Raw genomic sequence first — 21,740 nt, 5'->3', positions numbered from 1 at the left:
GAAATACCTTAAATATTGGATGATAAGGATTTTTGCAGAAACCAATTCAAAATCAACAGTGATCTCCCAGAATTTTCGTGTGTTTTTTCGCCCACAGGTCGTGAAACCAGGAAATTGGGTTCTGATGAAGGTGCTGAAGCAAGACAATTGGGGCAGCCAGAGAAGGTCCATTTGAAGTACTCCTCATCACTCCCACTGCTGTGAAGATTGCTGAGAGGCCATCTTGGATTCATGTATCCCACTGCAAGCTTATCAACGTCAACCGCTACTAGAGCAGCAACGAAGTCCGGCTGCAAAGGGGTGGGTTATCTCTAGGGTCCACATCTCAATGCCGATGAAGATGAAGGTAAAGATAAAGATAAAGATAAGATAAAGACCTGCTTCAAGCTTGCTGGGTTCACCACATTGCTGATGTTGGTGCACGTTCATGGCCTGCATTTGGGCCGCCTCTCAGCACCTGATGGAACAACTGGGACAGCAGCATCTGAGGGGGTACTAGAACTGGAAGTGAAACAACAGATTGGGGCTCCTCCCTGACCACACACCTTCATGACAACGTGACCTGCATCCACCTTGGCTGAAGACCCCCTGGACGCAACTACGAAAGGACACAGCGACGAAGAAACGCTGGAAAAGGATAACTGCTTCAATCACCTGCACCCAATCTCCAAACTGGTTTCACGGCCAAAGGATCAGAAGGACTTTTCGGGGATAAGATCAGCTCCCTGACAATTGGACAACCACCTCAAAATGCAATGGAAAGACTCTGACGTCTTCCTATTGAGAAGTTGAACTGTGCGCTCTTACACCAAAACTTCATTATTGCACTCCGAACATGGACTTCAAGGAACTCATCAATGTGAGACTGAAACCATCCTGATCAACGGAGGAGGACTCTGACCTTCAAAACTATTCTCCAACTGGGACTCTCAGTCCACAGACGAGCCCTTTTGATGAAGAACGCCTGATTTGCCTCAGCTCTGCCATAGTTAGGGCTGCATAAATTAATATTACACGTTCATTTTTTCCTAATTCACAGAAAGACTCGTCTGCAACTTGAAGTTTAAATTAAATTCACCTGATGTTTCCATAACCTATACTGATATTTTCTTTGTATTATATGGTTTTGCTAACCCTTCCCAATCTCTTTACAGGAACTGCCATAAATTGTAGAATTGTGCATCACAGTAAATTCATTTCAATATGTATGAAACAGCTTTTCTTAAGATTATAATTGTGTTGATTTAACTGATTCTATTCTCTAACTCTGTGGACTGCTGCAAGATATTATTGTCAGTTGTGTTTGCCTTATCGTGTTTATTATTTTATTTGCTCTTATTATTTTTGCTGATTTTTGTTTTACACTTGTATGGTATGATTCTTTGGACAAAGTTATCAGGATTGAGATTACGATCCACAATAGACAAACGATTGCAGCACCTCCTGCTGTGTTCTCACTTCGTCATGTTTATTCTGAACCTTTCCTATTTTACCGTAGCATTTATTACAATTATTATTTTTCTTGTTTGATGCTTATCATTTTTGTCTTGAGTTGCTTGATTTGTACCCTATTGGTCCTTATGACTACCGAGATGATCACCTTTCCTGGTTTAACCCCTTCTGTCATGGTGTGGTCGAGTCTTTTGACCCACCACATGCAGAATCACGAAAGGGACAAGGTGAGTAAAAATAATATATAATTTATTGAGGTTGATGAGGCTGGGGAGACGTCGGAGGGGGACGGTTCTGGCAGCGTTCTGAGATAGAGAACAAGAATGAGAAATGTAATGCAAACGGGGAAGGTGCGATCGAATAGAGGCTTACGGATTCCAGGAAGGTAGTGGAGCGTGGAGAGGAGGGCGTGTCAGGTCTGAGTGGTAGCTGGTGGAGGAGGCTGGGAGCTGAGCACCGGTTCCAAGAGCGGGCAGGTGAGCGCAGGAGAGCAGGCGGCCAAGAGAAGCGGTGTGGCTGGTGGACAGGAGATCCAGAGGCTCCGTGTAGTAACTGGTGAGAGTGCAGGTTGAAGAGCTGGTAACAGGCAGATGATGAGAGTACCTGGGCGGGAGAATGGAGGAACGGGACAGATGATGACGAGGCTTAAAACAGGCAGAACAGGATGCAGAATAATCCGAAACAGGTCTAGAGCTGTAGTAAACTACCCAATGTGAGTAATCATCCAGCACTGGTGAATTGTCACACCGCTCCTTAAATCCCCTGCGAGCTGATGAGGGAATTTGCAGCAGCTGCTCTCCGGGCGCACCCACCTGCAAACAGGAAAACTCAGAGCGGTTAGCTACACCCATTGTGACAGTACCCCCCCTCAAAGGCCGCCACCCGGCGGCCAGGCAGAGGAGGAGGAGGAGGAGGAGGACCGCGCTGCATCAAAGTCCCGGATGAGGGACGGGTCGTCGATCCAAGATGCTGGAATCCATTGCCGATGTTCCGGACCATAGCCCACCCAATCGACCAAGAACTGGCGGCCCCGACCGCGGGGTCTGGCCTCAAGGAGGCGCCGGACACGATAACCGAGATCGCCGTTAGACAGACGAACAGGAGGAGGAGCAGGGGCTGGGGAAGGACACAATGGACTTGATGAGACGGGCTTAAGGAGGGAGACGTGAAAAACAGGGTGGATCTTCAGGGAGGAGGGCAGCGAGAGACGAACTGACCAAGGGTTGATGACTTTGCTGATGGAGTAGGGACTGATAAACCGGGGAGAGAGCTTCTTGCTTGTGTCCTTCAATTTAATGTCTCTGGTTGACAGCCAGACCTGTTGCCCAACAGTGTAAGGAGGAGCGGGACGACGGTGGCGGTCTGCCAACCGTCGGTTGCGATCAGCAGTTCACTGGAGGGCCGCACGGGTCTGGGTCCACGTCCTTTTTGCTCTGCGAATGAACTGGGGTACTGTGATAGTGGGGGGAAGATCTGAAGGGAAAAGTGGAGGTTGGTAGCCCAGAGATGATTCGAAAGGTGACTGACCTGTAGCTGAGGAAATGTGGGTGTTGTGAGCATACTCAATCCAGGGCAGTTGGGTACTCCAGCTGGAAGGGCTGGCGGAGCACACACAACGGAGCATGGCTCCGAGCTCCTGGTTGAGCCGCTCACACTGGCCGTTAGTTTGGGGGTGGTAACCGGAGCTCAGAGAAACCGTGGCTCACAGGGAGGCAGCAAACTCCTTCCAGACTCTCGAGAGGAACTGGGGGCCACGGTCGGACAAAATCTCGTCCGGGATGCCGTGAAGTCGGAAGAGGTGCTTGACCAGAAGTTCAGCGGTTACTGAGGAGGAAGGCAGCGATTTTAGTGGGACGAAATGACAAGCCTTAGAGAATCTGTCAATGATGGTAAGTATGACTGAGAATCCCTTTGAGGGGGGTAGACCGGTGACAAAATCGAGGGCGATGTGAGACCAGGGACGAGAGGGAATGGAAAGGGGACGGAGTAGTCCGGCGGGAGGCTGGTTCTCTGATTTATTGCGGGCACAGACCTGACAAGCCTTGACGTACTCCTTGATGTCCTTGAACATGGATGGCCACCAGAAGGACCGGCGGATCAGAGCGAGGGTGCGGGCCACTCCCGGGTGGACAGAGAATCTAGCTGTGTGGGCCCAGTGGATTACAGAGCTTCGGACCTGCTGGGGCATATATAGCTTGTGGGGCGGTCCTTTACCTGGGCCGGGGTCCGTTCCTTGGGCATCCAGGACCTTCTGTGTGATCTCCCAGGTGATTGCCCCGAGCACACAGGATGAAGGAAGGATGGTTGCAGGGTCTTGATCCTTGTCGGATGCATATTGTCGGGACAGGGCGTCGGGTTTGACGTTCTTTGTGCCTGGACGAAAGGAGATGACAAAATTGAACCGGGTGAAGAACAGAGACCAGCGAGATTGCCTGGGGTTTAGTCTTTTAGCGTCCTTGAGATAGGCAAGGTTCTTATGGTCAGTCCAGATCACTATGGGGTGCTCAGCTCCCTCCAGCCAATGGCGCCACTCCTCAAGGGCCAATTTCACCGCTAGCAGTTCCCGGTCCCCCACATCATAGTTTTTCTCCGCCGGGGTCAGTTTTCTAGAGAAAAAGGCACAGGGATGAAGTTGGTTATCAGAGGGGGAGATTTGAGAGAGAACGGCACCTACACCCGAATCGGAAGCGTCCACTTCAAGGGTAAACTGGCGAGCAGGGTCGGGGCGAGAGAGGACGGGGGCTTGAGTGAAACAGTCCTTCAACTCAAGAAAGGCGTTGTTTGCAGCCTCGGACCAGACAAAAGGGTGTTTAGTGGAGGTCAACTGGGTGAGTGGTTAGGCCACTTGACTGTAGCCACGAATAAAACGTCGGTAGAAATTGGCGAAGCCGAGGAAACGCTGCAATTGCTTGCGGGTGGTAGGGGTCGGCCATTCTCGGACCGCTTCCACCTTCTCGGGATCTGTCCGTAAGCGCCCACTCTCCAGAATGAAACCCAGGAACTTGACTGAAGGGGCATGGAACACACATTTCTCCGCTTTAACAAAAAGGCGGTTTTCAAGGAGGCGTTGCAGGACTGCTCGGACATGTTGGTAGTGTTCAGATGGGGTGTTGGAGAAGATCAATATGTCATCCAGGTATACGGTAACAAATTTATTTATGTAGTCACTTAAAACGGAGTTTACCAGGGATTGAAAAACGGCGGGTGCATTGGTAAGGCCGAAGGGCATGACGAGATACTCGAAATGACCCAGGGGAGACTTGAAGGCCGTCTTCCACTCGTCTCCCTCCCGGATCCTGACGAGGTGGTAGGCATTTCGTAGGTCCAGTTTAGTGAAAATGGTTGCATTCTGGACTGGGTCAAAAGTTGAAGACAGCAGGGGTAATGGATATTTGTTTTTTACCGTGATTTGGTTGAGCCCTCTGTAATCAATGCAGGGACGCAGGGATCCATCCTTCTTAGACACAAAGAAGAAGCCGGCTCCAAGTGGAGAAGTGGATGGGCGAATGATGCCTGCAGCCAAGGACTCAGAGATATAGGTGGCCATACACTCTCGTTCAGGCTTGGACAGGTTGTACAGTCTGCTGGAAGGTAGAGTGGCTCCTTGGAGGAGATGGATGCAGGAGTCGTACGGTCGATGAGGAGGTAGTGAGGCTGCTCGGTCCTTACAGAAAACTGCTTGCAGGTCGTGGTATTCAGGGGGTATTAGAGACAGGTCAGGAGGAGTGGGGGGTACGGGTGCCGGAGCCTGGGAGGACAGATTAGCAGATAAGAGACAGTGAGAGAGACAAAACGGACTCCAAGAAAGTATCTGGCTGGTCCTCCAATCAATGTGAGGGTTGTGGGTAGTGAGCCAGTCATGTCCCAGGACAATAGGTGACTGAGGTGAGGGAAAAACAAAAAATGACAATGTTTCATGGTGGTTACCCGAAACCTGCAGCTTGATGGGTACTGTTTGGTGAGTAATAGTGGTTAGGGAGCTGCCCTCCAGTGATGAGACTCTGATGGGGTTGGACAGGGGCGTCGTGGGTATTTTAAGTTGATCCACGATGTTCAGGTCAAGCAGGTTCCTCTCGCACCCGGAGTCCACTAGGGCTTTAGCGGGAATACTCTGCTGGTTAAAAAGGATGGAACAGGTTAACAGGCACAGAGATATCTTAGAATCAAGATTTCCACCCACCAATAATCTCGGTCCTACTGGTGGGCTCTCCCTTTTGGACGAACGGGGCAGTTGATCAGGAAATGTCCGGACAGCCCACAATAAAGACACAGCCGAGAGGTGATCCGACGCTGCTTCTCCTCCGGAGTCAGACCGGCCCGGCCTATCTGCATGGGCTCCCCCTGGTTGGTTGGGGCCGAGGCTGGGCTGACTGGTGGCGATGAGTGGGTCGGCCGGTTGGGATGAAGTGGCTGGAAATACTGTTGGGAACGTGGTTGATGAGTCTTAAGCCTCTTCTCTATCCGTACTGAAAGACTGATTAGGTCCTCCAGGTTCTCTGGTTCAGGACAGTACGCAAGCTGATCCTGAATTCTCTCACTGAGAGCCTGGGTGAATGCTTCCTTCAATGAGTCGGCATCCATACTGGAAGTAGTGGCCAGCGTCCTGAAACTTATGGCAAAATCCTGAACTGTTTGTTTACCTTGTTTAAGGTTCCAGATGGTCCTCGATATTTCTGCTGGGGGTTCTGTGTGGTCAAAAGTTAGTTTAAATTCTGACAGGAATTCGCGCAGTGTACCTTTAATGAATGACGGGTCTCTGCCTCTAGCCTCCGCCCATTGTAATGCACGGCCCCGAAGCAGACCAATTATGTGCGAAATTTTTATCTGATCAGTGCAAAACACTTCAGGGTAGGTTTCAAAATGTAACGTGCACTGAAACAGAAAACCCCGTACCTGCTCAGGCTCACCGCTGTAGGTGACAGATGGGGAGGATTCTGGGACCCGGAAGTGCAGACGAGACGTTGGAAGCGTTTGAACGGGGGTTTCTTGGGCAGCCGATGAAGGCGCAGGAGGAGAGATCTTTTCGTGGAGTTGCCGGATAAGACTCTCCAGTTGGAACAAATGCTGATTGGTGTTAGCTGGCTGATCATGGAGGGACCGAATGGAGCTCTCGTGTTGGGACAGAGTTGTGGCGAGATCAGGCGGATGTGATTCAGCGAGTGGGTCTGTGTTTTGGCTGGATGATTCTGTCATGGTGTGGTCGAGTCTTTTGACCCACGACATGCAGAATCACGAAAGAGACAAGGTGAGTAAAAATAATATATAATTTATTGAGGTTGATGAGGCTGGGGAGACGTCGGAGGGGGACGGTTCTGGCAGCGTTCTGAGATAGAGAACAAGAATGAGAAATGTAATGCAAACGGGGAAGGTGCAATCGAATAGAGGCTTACGGATTCCAGGAAGGTAGTGGAGCGCGGAGAGGAGGGCGTGTCAGGTCTGAGTGGTAGCTGGTGGAGGAGGCTGGGAGCTGAGCACCGGTTCCAAGAGCGGGCAGGTGAGCGCAGGAGAGCAGGCAGCCAAGAGAAGCGGTGTGGCTGGTGGACAGGAGATCCAGAGGCTCCGTGTAGTAACTGGTGAGAGTGCAGGTTGAAGAGCTGGTAACAGGCAGATGATGAGAGTACCTGGGCGGGAGAATGGAGTTACGGGACAGATGATGACGAGGCTTAAAACAGGCAGAACAGGATGCAGAATAATCCGAAACAGGTCTAGAGCTGTAGTAAACTACCCAATGTGAGTAATCATCCAGCACTGGTGAATTGTCACACCGCTCCTTAAATCCCCTGCGAGCTGATGAGGGAATTTGCAGCAGCTGCTCTCCAGGCGCACCCACCTGCAAACAGGAAAACTCAGAGCGGTTAGCTACACCCATTGTGACACCTTCCCTGTTCCTTTAGTCGTGATTGACGTAGCTTTCATAGATAATGGTGACAAGTTATGGAAGTGGATGAAATTCCTTATTATTTTTCTTATTTATTATTTTCCTTATTTGTTTTTGTTTTGTTGCTTTCGTTTGTTGGTTATCCTATTCGGATAGACAGGAGGGGTTATGTTATGGAAATTTTATATTTCATTGCTCTAATCCTATTCACAAATGTCCTGAAGCATTCTCACACTCAGACACACACACACTGTTCTTCCCACATACACACACACACACACACACACACACACACACACACACACACACACACACACACACACACATTCTCTCACACAATGACCTCACTCCCATTCTTATCTATTTGTTTAAATAAACTCTGTGATCAGATGTTCGGGGCATTTTGCCTCATGCATGTGCCACAGTTATAACTGGATGACGTGTCTGCTCATTGTCTCCTTCTCTCTTCACTACAGGAAATGGGTTTATTGATAAACATATTGATAAAATCCCTAACAAAGTCTGCCTGATTAATCCCGGTGGCTGCCTGGTGGAATCTGGGTTCCTGGGCTCTGTTGGGTCCCCGGCGGGGCTGGTCGCCCCTGGGTCCCGGATCGCTGGGTTCCGGGCTCGGCCGGCTAGGGGGTGGGAGGCTGCGGGCGGGCCTGTGGGCTTGCCGCCGATATCCCCCGGGACTCGGCCGGCTGCTGGTTGTGGCCCCCCGGGGCAATCCTCTGCGCCTCTCGAGGGGGGTGGGGGCTTTTCTGGTCACAGTCTCCCTGGGGTACCTGCGCTCTGGGGCAGCTCCTGAACCTCTGAGTCGTGGAGCTCCTTCCATCTCCTACGCATCTTTGGGGGGCAGATTTGTGGCCCCTCACAGTCTATTGGACTCTCCTATAGAGAACCCTTACATATACAAGCGTGGGTACGCACACAGGTGCTCACATGGTGCTCTCATAAGTATGGACTTGGGCACGTTCAACACATGTCGGCTGTGGTTGGCACTTAATGCACTGTGATTTATTATCATGATCGTTCAGTAAAACAATGTTTATTTTATATTTCCTCATCAGGTTGATGCAGTGATAGCTTGCTCCTGATGTATTGCTGTGTGTCTTCTTTTTTTTCTCCTTCTGCAGGTGTAGAAGCAGACTTGTTCATCATTGATTGTTTGTTTTTGTGGACCCCCCGTCTCTTCCTTTCTCTTTCACCTCTGTCTCTGTGTCTGGTTGGAATTACAAGCATTCAAAAAACAATAACAATAAAGTTTTAAGTATAAAGTGTGACATTAAAAGCAGACGCTTTGATGATCCACCTAAGAGTAAATCTGTAAGGCTTGTCACCAGCATTCAGACATCAATTCTGTTTGCTTCACAGCCAGACAGGTCACGATAAAAGTAAAAAAAAAATAACAATAAAAGGCTAGAAAAATTATTAGAGGTCTTTAAATGTGTCAGTAAGTCAATTTTTTTAAGTAAAGTAAAACATAAACTTACAACTTCACTATTAAAGACCAATAAAATGTAAGTTATCAAAGGAACTTTATCATTATATTTTACACCTTTCTTCATACAAGATTAAAACATTACTGTTGGCATGTAGATGTAACTTCTTCTGAAAAATAAGGTATTTTCTTTAGACATTCTTGAGACACTCAGAAATTGTTAAGTGCCTCTTGCAGCCCTAAATTCACTTTCACATTCAAGAAATTATCAAAAGGGCAGACTAGATAAGAAAGAATGCACTTCTTCATAGCTGTGGAGATAAAACTATTTACAGTCTAGGGGAAGAGAGATACGGGACATGATCACCAGCCATTTGTAATATTTTAGCAGAGCTGAAGGAAAGCTGCAGCTGAGACAGGAAAATGCATGCGTGGTTTGGGGGGTGTTTCTCATGAGAAAATAACAATATAAAGTCAAAAGCTCCAAAAATGTAGATTTTGTTGGAAATAGATACAATTTAAAGATATGAAGCTAAAAGCTTAAAGGTGTTTAGGGACCTTTTGTAACACACACACTACAAAATCAAGTCACAATGTGGACAGTTTTAAGAGACACTCTAAAGCATGCTGGTTTTACCCCAAATTATACAAAAGTCATGCCATTTACTAAATAAGACACTTGGAAATTTCAAATTAGTAACTGGCATCTACTTGCATTTAATTTTTAACCTTCATTTTAATTCATAAAAAATATAAATGGCATTTTTAAAAACCAATGAATATAAAATATCTTATATCAAGGAAAACAGCGTACAAGTGACTTTAGTAATGATATTTACTACATTTTATTTTGTAATCATCAGTTATCCTTATGTGAGACACTAAAGATGTAGAAAACAGTCAGCCACTAATTTTAACTTTCGTTCGACAACATAGATGGTACATAAGAACAGGTCTGATGGTCTGATCTCTCAGCCCATAAATGAGAGAACTCAGGCATCTAGGGAAAATTATAAAACAGACATAAAAAATATTCTGGACCCACAAAAATACCACCCTTGTTAAAACTCTGGAAAGAGTTATGATCAGTGGGTTGTGAATTGTTGAGGACAGGCTGAGACCCAGCTGCACGAGATGCAACAGAAGTGTATGGCGAGCTTTTTGAGCTAAAGCTCTATCAGTGGAGGCTGACCTAGCAGCTACAATGACACCAACATAGGAGAACGTGGCAGCTATACTAGCCAATGCAAAAAGAATACATGTAAAAGCTCTATCATACTCATCAGTCAGAGACCCAAGCACTAAAGCTATGTTAGAACAAAGGTCTCTAATCTGCAAACTTTCCACCTTTTCAAATGGAAACTGTAAAAACAACAAAACACGAGTGACATTGTTCAGGGAACTGACAGCCCAAATGACAATAATAGCCACTGTAGTGCTTCTGATGGTGATGATGGAAGCATGCCTTAGTGGGTAGCACACAGCTACATATCTTTCCAAAGGCATTATTACCAGTGTGAGAGGGGAAATCCCAGTGGTGAGATTAGCAAGCATGCTGAGAGCAGTACAGAGAGAATATGCCAATTTGACTCTACAAACAGAAATTAAAAACTGAACCTGACACTGTGTCAACTGAACAGTGTCTGCAAAAAGGAGATTGAACAGCAGAATATAACGACTGGTCTCACGAAACACAGGCTTACTTCTTAGAGAGACCAACATGGTACCATTAATGAAGAGAAAAAATACAGATGGAACTGTAGACATGGTGGAAAAAATTATTGTCCGCAGTAAAGCCACATTCTGCACATCTTCTGTGATGTTTGAATATGACTGGGATGCATTCACCATTGCTTTATGAATAAACATTTATCAGCTATTTTTATGAAGAAGACAAATAAAGTCAGTTCAGATAGTAGTTCATTTGCAACATATTTTGAACACAAATACAGGACAGTTTGGAGAAAAAAAACACTACAATTGTGCAGACAAATGATCACCTGTGAAGAGAGATGATTAGAGTCAAAGTATACAGGTAGACAGGATTTTCTTGATTTTAAACCCTATGTTGTTCCCTTCAGTTTGTTTACGATACACGTCAGCATTGCCTACGAATTACCTCAACTCCCATGTGCCATTGCTAAATTGTGCTTGACACACTGCTTTCACTGATGTGACCATTGGTGGCAGGAAAAGTGGGATATACGCCCATGTCAAATAAGCAGCTTTCATTGAAGAATCAATGTCCACAATAAAATAAATTGAAGTTTAGTTGTTTAAAATTCAAATTCACTTGTTTGCAGGATTTCCTTCTTCCACCTCTAAGATTAGAAGCATCTTGTCCAGATGCTGAAAAACTAGTTGAGTACCATTAGAGAAAAAAAAACATGTTGAAATTGCAGCATCTCCTCCTTGCGTTAAATGTAATTTAAGTTGTTTGTTGGTCAGGGATGTTATCAAAGTAGATAACAATTGGTTTTAAATGATGGGTCAATTGGGCAGTGTAGGAGCCAAATATGTTGTTTCCTTTTCTTTGGTCATGATGTTTTAATTGATATGTGGGCGTGTCATTATTACTGGTCGGAATAAAGGTAGTGATGTCATTGTTGGTGTCAGGCACTATTCCGGAAGGGCAAACAGGTTATTGAACGCTGTGGCGTGAAGACGTTTGAATGGGATAGTAAGCAAATTACTCCTATCATTGTTTCACCTGGAATGCAATCAACATTATCAAGAAGCATTATCATAACAATTCCACGCTTAAGGCTGTTTTTTAAGCAAATAGTAATTTAATTAGTCAACATCGGATCAACACAGAGCGTCAACCAGGTCCCGGTCTAGCAGCCTCAGAAGTTCGAGTAATGGACTTGACTTCTACATTTAATAACCTCCCGTGGGGATGAGTGGACGTCGTTGGACGCTGTTGTCGCTGGTCGAAGGGGAGCTGCGTGACAAGTGGAGCAACTGGATGTGCGTTGGATCCCTGCGGGTCTGAAGGGCGTTTCCTGTTTGTTTGGAGGAGGAAATCAAGTCGTCGGACCAAGCTGAGGATCACCGCAGCCACAAGTCGTCACGGCGCCCATCAAAGGTAGGCGTAGCGCTACGCTGAGCATGGCCATTTCAATTGTGTGCACACAAAATAAAACAAAAGTCCAATGCATTGGTAACCGAATTAAGGGAGCTACAACTTTGTACAAGTTTTCATCTTCGCTGCGAACCTGGGGAGGTTGTCATGGAAACTGAGGGAACAAAGTCGGATATAATGAATCCCGGGACTAACATGCAATCTATTAATAAATTAAGTAGCCTGTCGGACAGTGCTAAAACGGTAGCAGTAAAAAGAGTGGTAAAGCTCACTGAAAAGGCACTTGTTAATGAGTTAGACAGGTTGCAATCAGGTAGAAAAGCAATATTAAATAAAGCAGCAGTATTAATAAAATCAGTACAAAGTTTGATGCAGAAAAATTAAAAATTAATGGTAAAAAATGCTTTGGAAGACATGCTTGCACTGCGTGTAAAGGTAAAAGGTTTGCATAATGATTTGATGGGTTTATTGCCGGTTGATGAAAAAGAAAAACATGAAATATGGTTTAAAGCAAAAATGCTTCTATTGATGAGTGTGTTGTGAACACTAAGGTGTGGGTTTCAAATGATGGTGGTGATAAAATGACAAGGTTGTTGATGATAAAAACCCTAATGACAGTGTTTCAAATATTAGTAAACATTCAAGTCACAAAAGTGGTCGAAGTCATAAATCCAGCAGCACATCAGTGGCAGCTGTCATGGCTCAGGCAGACAAAGCAGCACTTCTGGCTCGTGCTGCAGAATTAAAGAAAAAACATGCATTGGAGGAGGAAGAATTGATGTTGAAGAGGAAAAAGGAACAGCTGGAACTGGAAACAGAAATAGCTGCATTTGATGCAAAACTGGCTGTGTTGCAAACTTCAGGAAGAAAATGTTCTTCACAAGGATCGAGCAATGGCATGAACTCTTATTTTGAGAAGGAAAAAGGGAAAAAGGTACATAATGTTTTGAATCCACTGGCAAAGGAATATCAACCTGGAGCATTGAAAACAACTCAAACAAGTGCAAGGCAGCTATTAAGAGATGTGCAACCTATAAAAACAAGACAATGGATTGAGGATTCCTCAAAATATCTGCATCGTCACCAGGAAGAGGACAATATTCCAGAAACATCTCAACTTTTGACTCATCCTTTGTTAACTGTTCAACCAATACATCAGCCACAAAGCAATAAAGACGTTTCTGAAAATATACTGAATGTCATGCATAGACAAAATGAAATATCAGCAGCATTGTTACAGCAGCAACAGTTGACCTCATTACCACCAAGGAACATTCCTATATTTGAAGGTGACCCTCTTCAATACAGAACCTTCATAAAAGCCTTTGAACAAGGAGTGGAGAAAAAGTCAGGAAAAGCGGATTGCTTGTATTATCTTGAGCAGTTTACAAGAGGACAACCAGGCGAGTTGGTACGCAGTTGTCAGCACATGGCTCCGGAGCGTGGCTATACAATGGCAAAGGATTTGTTACAGAAACATTTTGGAAATCAATATACGATTTCAAGTGCTTACATCAGGGGTGTGAAATGTGTGGCCCGCGGGCTGGATCAGGCCCGCACACAGTTTAAATCCGGCCCGCGAGATGATTGTGTAAACCTTATTTTCAGACTTAACAATGTAAAGTCTGAAAATAAGGTTTCATTTTTCAGTTCAACTGCTGGTGAAAGCTAAGAGATGTCAGGTATCAGGAGTAAAAGACATGCATGAAACTGATGTAGCCATGTGATCTGTGAATCAGTTATTTGAATTACTGAGGAATAGTCTGGGCTTTTTGTTTTGTATTTCACATTTTCAAATACACTTCAGGTGTTTTATTATTAATAGTGATGTTGTGCTTAAACTATTTTGGATACACTGTCCTCAGGCTCCAGCTTTGTTTTATGTTGACCGTATTAAAACAAAGAAAACAATCTGAAGCAGTTTTTAATTTATACATACTTTAATTTTACGGGCCTGGCCCACTTGGGACTAGATTTTCCTCAATGTGGCCCCTGAGCAAAACTGAGTTTGACACCCCTGGCTTACATGGAAAAGGCTTTTTCCTGGCAAACCATGAAATCAGAAGATCTGAAAGCACTACAGGCCTATTCCTTGTTTTTAAGAGGATGCAGTAATGCCATGGAAGATCTGCAACACATGCAGGAGTTGGACATGCCCGTACATATGAGAGCCATTATTGCAAAGCTACCCTTTAAATTAAAGGAGCAATGGAGGACCAGTGCTTATGAAATAATGGAAACAACCGGACGTCCAGCATGTTTTAACGATTTGGTCCTGTTCATTGAACGTCATGTCAAGATTTTGTCAGATCCATTGTTTGGTGAAATGCATGATCCAATCTCTGGTGTCATTGGGACAAAGGCCATTACCAGTTTCAGATTACCATCCAGCAACAGAGTAAAAGGAAATATTGTTGCCACCACAGTAACATCAGTGGAAGTATCCAAGGGAAATAAAGAACCAGCATCTGATTCAAACAAATTGGAAAATGAGTGTCTTTATTGTGCTCACATACATCCATTGGAGGGATGCAAGAAATTTCAAGAAAAAAGGCACAAAGAAAAGCTCTCATTTCTGATGGAAAAGGGGATTTGTTTTGCATGTTTGTACGGGGCACGAGCCGGGATTGTAAGGCCCGTCTAAAACGCAAAGTTTGTGGACACCTCCATCCTACTGTGCTTCATATAAAGAGAGAAACACAGGTTGAAACAGTGGATACTTCCAACCAGTTAATCCCACCCAAAACATGTGGACATACAGGGGCCGGTAATGAAAAGTGTGTGCTGTTTATCTTACCAGTAAAGGTTAAAAGCACCAAGGGAAATCAAATAATACACACCTATGCATTTTTGGATCCTGGAAGCTCAGCCACATTTTGTACTGAGCAGCTGATGCAAACGTTGAATGTTGCTGGTCGGAAAACCAGCTTCCTGTTGAGCACGATGGGGCAAAAAACAGTTATGCCAACACTCCTATTGAATGGTTTGGAGGTATCTGGCCTACGCAGTGATGACTTCTACAGTCTTCCTGAAGTCCTCACACAAGTGAAAATGCCTGTCACTGTTGATAACATGATGACAAAGGAATAACTGACAAAATGGCCAAATTTATCAAAGGTCAATTTTGCAACCATAACAGCGGATGTGGACTTGCTGATTGGAACCAATGCGTCTAAACTGCTGGAACCCTGGGAAGTCATTAATAGTTGTGGAAATGGTCCGTATGCTATTAAGACAGTATTAGGATGGGTGGTTAACGGTACACTGAATGGTAACAGTGATATCTTAAAAGATGAACCTCTCACAGCCACAGTGAACAGAATTTCTGTGTGCAAATTGGAAGAAATGTTGGCAAACCAATATAAGCATGAGTTCTACGAGAAAGTCGTGGAGGGGAGTGAAATGTCCCGAGAAGATCTCCAGTTTATGGAAAGCATGGATCGTTCAGCAGTGTTTCAAGGGAAGCAATATTGTTTAAAGTTGCCCTTTAAAGACAAAGAAGTACTTTTACCAAACAATCTTGCAGTAGTCAAACAAAGGATGCAAGTTTTGAAGAAAAATCTCTTGAAATCCAAACAGCTGCGCCAAGGGTACATAGAGTACATGGATACAATCTGCAAAAAACAATATGCAGAGCAAGTACCTCACCAAGATCTGCACTGTGAAAAGGGAAAGGTTTGGTACATTCCGCATCACTGTGTTTTCCATCCGAAAAAGAAATCTCTTCGTGTGGTGTTTGATTGTGGAGCTACATTTCAAGGTGTATCCTTGAACAGTAAGCTGTTGCCTGGGCCAAATCTCACAAGCTCTCTACTTGGAGTTTTACTTCGATTTAGAAAGGAGCCAGTTGCCTACATGGGTGACATTCAAGCCATGTTTTATCAAGTGAAGGTTGCAGAAGAAGACAGAGATTTTCTTCGCTTTCTCTGGTGGCCAGAAGGAGACCTCACTCAGGAGTTCTTGCAATATCGTATGACTGTGCATCTGTTTGGTGCTACATCATCTCCAAATTGTGCAAGTTATGCACTAAGAAAAACAGCAGATGACAATCAGTCTGAGTATCCTGAGGAGGTTACTCAGTCTATAAAACAGAACTTTTATGTGGACGACTGTCTCAAAAGTTCTTCCACCGAAGAAGAGGTAATTCAAATGATAAAGGATTTAAGCCGCTTATGTGAAAGGGGTGGTTTTGTGTTGAACAAGTGGAGCTGCAATAGCAGAACGGTGCTTCAATCCATTGCAGAAGATTTCAGAGCCAAGAGCTGAAAAGATCTGGACCTGGAGCAAACAGAACTTCCTGTTGAAAGGACCCTTGGCCTTCAGTGGTGCATGGAAACTGATACCTTTAAGTTCAAGATGGAGATGAAACAGCAATCCTTTACCGGGCGTGGTATGCTGTCAACTATCTGTTCGGTGTATGATCCACTGGGTTTTTTGGCACAGATTGTTCTGCTCTCCAAAATTCTGTAGCAAGAACTCTGTAGGAGACGCTGTGAATGAGATGATGATCCACCCAAAGACATCTCACACCAATGGAAAAAAATGGTTGGAGGATCTGGATCAACTGACTGCATTTAATGTAAATAGATGCATCAAGCCAGTGAAGTTTGGGAAAATCAAACTTGCACAGTTACACCACTTTGCTGATGCAAGTGAACGAGGATATGGAACTGTAACCTACGTTCGGATGTTTAATCCAGAGGACAACATTCAGGTTACCTTTCTGCTTGGCAAAGCCAGAGTAACACCATTAAAAGCTGTTACTATTCCAAGGTTGGAACTGACAGCAGCTGTTTTAGCTGCCAGAATGGACACTTTGCTGAAGATGGAGTTCAATTTACAACTGGAAGCTTCAGTTTTTTGGACAGATAGTACTTCAGTACTAAAATATCTGAACAATGAGGACAAACACTTTCACACATTCGTGGCCAACAGAATTTCAACCATCAGAGAAGTGTCAGAACCTTCACAATGGAGACATGTCAGCTCTAAAGACAATCCGGCTGATGGTGCGTCAAGAGGAATGAAAGTCTCAGATTTCTTGGAAAAGAACAACTGGTTGAAAGGACCTCCATTTCTTTGGAGATGCCCAGAAGAGTGGCCCGAACCAGCTTTGGATACATCACTGGATTGTAATGATCAAGAAGTGAAGAAGGAGGCAACAGTGAACACCATTAATACAGGTCATGACAATAGTCCTACAGACCAGCTCATCTTGTACTTCTCTGACTGGAAGAAGCTCAAAATAACAGTTGCTTGGGTTTTGAGGTTGAAAGTCATGTTGCTGGCCCGAAGTCGTTCAAAAAAGCAATTGCAGGATCAGTCAAAGCAGACCACCAGTCAAAAGGTTACAAAAAGAGGTGCTTTGACATTGGATGATTTGATGGAATCAGAACTTGCAATAATTCGTTATTGTCAGCACCAAAGATTCAGCAAGGAGATTCTTTCTTTGTCCTCAGGAACAAGGATAGTGAGTCGACAAAGTTCAATTTATAAACTGGACCCAATTTTGGAGCATGGTTTTCTGAGAGTGGGTGGAAGATTGAGCAGAGGATCAATGCCTGAAGAAGTTAAACATCCATATATCCTCTCCAAAGACCAGCGCATCTCTACTCTCATCATCCGACATGTACATCAGAATCTAGGTCACAGTGGACGGACTCATGCACTGTCAAAGGTGAGAAAAAGATTTTGGATTACCAATGGAAATTCAGCAGTAAGAAAGATCATTGGTGCATGTGGTTTCTGCAGCCGTTATACTGGAAGAACAATGGAACAGAAAATGGCTGATTTGCCAAAAATTAGGATTCTTCCTGATTTGCCACCATTCACCAACACAGGAGTGGATTACTTTGGACCTTTTGAAGTAAAGAGAGGAAGATCTACATGCAAGAGGTATGGTGTTATCTTCACCTGTATGTCCAGCAGAGCCATTCATTTGGAAGTTGCTGCCTCATTAGACACTGACGCATGTATAAATGCTATAAGGCGTTTTATCAGCAGAAGAGGACAGGTGACACATTTGACATCTGATAATGGCACCAACTTTGTTGGCAGCATTGGATCAGGACAAGATTCAAGGAACCTTGTCACAGGTTGAGGTACATTGGAGTTTTAATCCACCAACAGGCTCACATCATGGTGGTGTGTGGGAACGCATGATCCATTCAGTTAGCAAGGTTCTGAACTCAGTACTACATCAACAACGGTTGGATGATGGACTTCATACAACATTTTGTGAAAAAGAAGCCATTTTGAATGATCGATCAATCACAAAACTCTCAGACAATCCCAATTATCTTGAACCCCAAACACCTAATCATGTTCTTCTTTTAACCCTCTGGGGTCCAGGGTGTAATCTGCCGTTTTTGACTAATTTAGAGTTTTCCTTTGTATTTCCAAAATAAAAACCATAACCACTGCCTTATGCGGTATCAATCTTTTCAGCACAACCTGGACTTTATGCATTTATACTTATTTTTTATATTTGGACATAAAGGGGTTGCATATTAGACCTTAAATCACTCAAAAACATAAAATCCGAATTGGAAAAAAGTTGTTTATTTTACTGTGAAACCAAAAAACATTTATGACGAATGTTCTTTACAATTTAAAATGGTAATCTAGACTGTACATTTATAAAGAAATATGAATAAATATAGCAAATAAAAATTTTAAAAAAATTATTAGCCCTCTGGGGTCCAGAGTGTAAATCACCGTTTTTGACTCATTTTGGTTTTTCTTTTGTATTTTCTAATAAAAACAATAAATATTGCCTTATGGGGTATCTTTTTTTTTTTTTTCAGGACAGTCTGGACTATCTGAATTTATACTTATTTTATTAATTTGGCAATAATGTACATGCATTTTGGAGCGGGGAGTGGCTCTGTCTCACGCGGCGGAGTTGAGATTTGACAGCTGCGCGGCGCCGCCCACTCCTCTTGTTGGATCTCTGAGGAGATTGATCTCTGCCTTCATCCTCTACCTCATCATGACCCAACTCTTCTATGAGGAAGGATGGATCTGCCACATCGTCATCAACATCCTCACTATTTGCCTCAGACTCCGGCTGCGAGTCTCCGTCCACTTCCTCTGCTTCCAGTTCAAAAAACAGCCATACTATCTGAACTGCCTGGTGGACATTTATCCTTCTCATCATCCTTTATATAAGCCTTATAAAAGCCTACTAAACTACAGAGACAAAGTATCTGTCCGGATCGCTCCAAAATATGAAATTTACCGTTAATATCTTGTTTGTTGTTACTCCTTTCGCGCCACTTCTTTCCTCGCGAAGCGGCTCCTTTTTGCGCACATCTCGTTACTCGTGCGGCCTTCCTCTCTCTCTTAGCTACATAATGATACTTTCTATCAATTGAATATGTGAGACTTCCACCAACAGCAAAAGGATCTCATGTTTTTGCGGGGGTTTTTTTATGTTCACAAGCACATTCCCTCTCACGGATTACTAAACTACTGTTTTGACAAGTTATCAGATTGTCTAAAAATAGGTTGTTTTTAGTCTTGCTGCTACAGCATCCCAAATCAGACCTGTTCAAAAGACGCGGATACGCGTCCATGGACCCCAGAGGGTTAAAGGAGATGTACAGTTGGATGTCATCTGTGTAAAGATGGTAGGAGGTTCCTTTGAAGGAGCTCAGGATGTGCTGAAGAGGAAGCAGATAGAGGAGGAAGAGCAGAGTCCCCAGCACTGAACCTTGTGGGACACCATGGGTAAGAGAGGTGGTGGAGGACCTAAACTTGGAGGCAGCCACAGAAAAGGAGCGCTCAGAAAGATGAGAGGAGAACCACTCCAGAGCAGTTCCTGATAGTCCTACCCAGTCTCTCGGCCTCTCCAGTAGCAGGTGATGGTCAACAGTGTCAAAGGCTGCAGTCAGGTCCAGCAGGACCAGAACAGAACAGTCACCTGCATCACTGTGAGTCAGAAGGTCATTAGAGACCCTAAGAAGAGCTGTTTCAGTAGAATGAGCTCTACGAAAACCTGACTGGAAGCTATCATAGATGTTATGTTCATCAAGAGCAGCTGTGAGTTGTTTAGCCACAACCTTTTCCAAGATCTTGGAGATGAACGGAAGTTTAGAGATGGGTCTGAAGCTGAAGCTATGGAGAGAGGGGTCAAGACTCGTTTTTTTAAGAAGCAGGTGGATTACAGAGTTCTTAAAGTAGGCAGGGACCTGACCAGAAACCAGAGAAGAATTAATTATAGAGAGCACACTGGGACCGATGGACTGAAAATCACTTTTAAACAAAGATGAGGGTAAGATGTCGAGGGGGCATAAAGTTAACTAGTTTGGTTAACTCAGGCAAAAAAACTGGTGCAAAGCAATCAACGATGACAGGTCAGGTTGGAGTCGGGAGAGGCAGGGATAAGGCTGAGGGAGAGATGCTAGATCTGACCTTATTGACTGTCCACAAAAAAGACAGAAAGTTTTCACAGTCTGCATCAGAGTGGGTGGAGGCTGTAGGAGAGGCAGGAGAGACGATGCTGCTGATGGTTTTAAACAGCACCTTGGGGTTCCCTTTGTTCTGGGACACCAGGTTGGAAAAATTGGCAACCCTTGCGTCTCTGACTGCAGAGTTAAAGGATGTCAGAAGATCCTTTAGGTGCAGCAGATGGACGTGGAGATGGGTTTTCTTCCACAAGCGCTCAGTTTTTCTGCATTGGCGCTTCAGGCTGCGAAAGCTGTCATTAAACCAGGGAGTAGGGTTCACTGCAGGAACTGATCTGGTTCTGACAGCACAGATGTTGTCCAGAATGGAGAGGCAGTGTTCGTTAAACTGAGAAGTTAAGGAATCTGGGTCATTATTAGAAGAACAGGATGGATCAAATGCAGCAGAAAAATTGCTAGCTGTGCTCTCATTAAGAAAATGAGAACTAACCAGACGGCGAGCAGGAGGTGGGGACGCAGAAACTGACAAGTTAAAGAAAATGCAATGGTGATCTGAAATATAAACGTCCTCAGGACAAACACTGTCAGCATTTAGACCCAGGGTAAAAACAAGGTCCAGAGTGTGTCCCCTGGTGTGTGTGGGGCCAGAAACATGCTGGGTAAAGCTGAAAGAGTCCATGAGGCTGGAGAAAGTCATGGCTAAGTGGTCTGAGGGATCATCAATGTGGATGTTAAAGTCACCAACAATCACCAGCCTGAACAGCTTCACAGTAGAGGATAGAAAGTCACTAAACTCCTGAAGGAAAGAACTGTTTGGACCAGGTGGACGATAGACCACAGCACAGTAGAATGGGTCCTTTCGCCCGACTTTAATCAGCTGCAGTTCAAAGGAAGCAAAGTGACCAGAGGTTGAAGAGGTACATGGAAGATGGTCTCTGAAAACAACAGCTAGGCCTCCACCAGAATGACCAGAACCCCGGGGCTGCCTAAGAAAAGAATAGCCACTCGGGCAGAGTTCAATCAGACCAGAATAATCAGATGTTTGCTGCCAAACTTCAGTCAGAAACAGAGAATAAAGGTTTTTAGATAGAATTAGATCATTGAGCAGGAAGGACTTATTGTTAACAGAGCGGGTATTTAATAGAGCCATGCTGAGTGAGGTGGAGGAATCAGAAACCACAGAAACAGCTGGAGTTAGTGGACGTAAATTAGCAGGGTTAGATCCACGGTGTTAATAAAAACCACTTATGGAGGGAACAGGAGGAGAAACCACTGAAGAATGAGGATAAACAGACCTTAAAAACTTGGATGGAGAAACCGCACCGCAACGCGGCCTGGCGGGAATGCGGAAGTGGCGCTCAGGTCGCCAAACAAAGGACAAGAAGCTAGGAGATCATGCCGATGTTTACTAGATAAACCACGCCTCAAGAGAAGTCTTATTCTCACCTGGATTCCTCCTCATTTACGTCTTTT

At 44.6% G+C, this 21,740-nt stretch overlaps 1 protein-coding gene across 1 annotated transcript; it reads right to left on the bottom strand.

The window, feature by feature from the left end:
• Positions 1-9,674: 9,674 nt before the first annotated feature.
• On the bottom strand, positions 9,675-10,625 carry LOC107395353 (odorant receptor 131-2-like). The gene has a single exon (XM_015974728.3). The coding sequence runs from the start codon at positions 10,623-10,625 to the stop codon at positions 9,675-9,677; it is 951 nt and encodes a 316-aa protein (XP_015830214.3).
• Between the last annotated feature and the right edge of the window lie 11,115 nt (positions 10,626-21,740).

The sequence above is a fragment of the Nothobranchius furzeri genome, chromosome 10 (genome assembly GCF_043380555.1).
Source record: "Nothobranchius furzeri strain GRZ-AD chromosome 10, NfurGRZ-RIMD1, whole genome shotgun sequence".
NCBI lineage: Eukaryota > Metazoa > Chordata > Actinopteri > Cyprinodontiformes > Nothobranchiidae > Nothobranchius > Nothobranchius furzeri.
This window is presented reverse-complemented; position numbering and strand designations above follow the sequence as displayed.

What these genes read in the sequence shown, in the direction of transcription:
- LOC107395353 (XM_015974728.3), bottom strand. Translation starts at nt 10,625, where the DNA reads ATGGTGAATGCATCCCAGTCATATTCAAACATCACAGAAGATGTGCAG.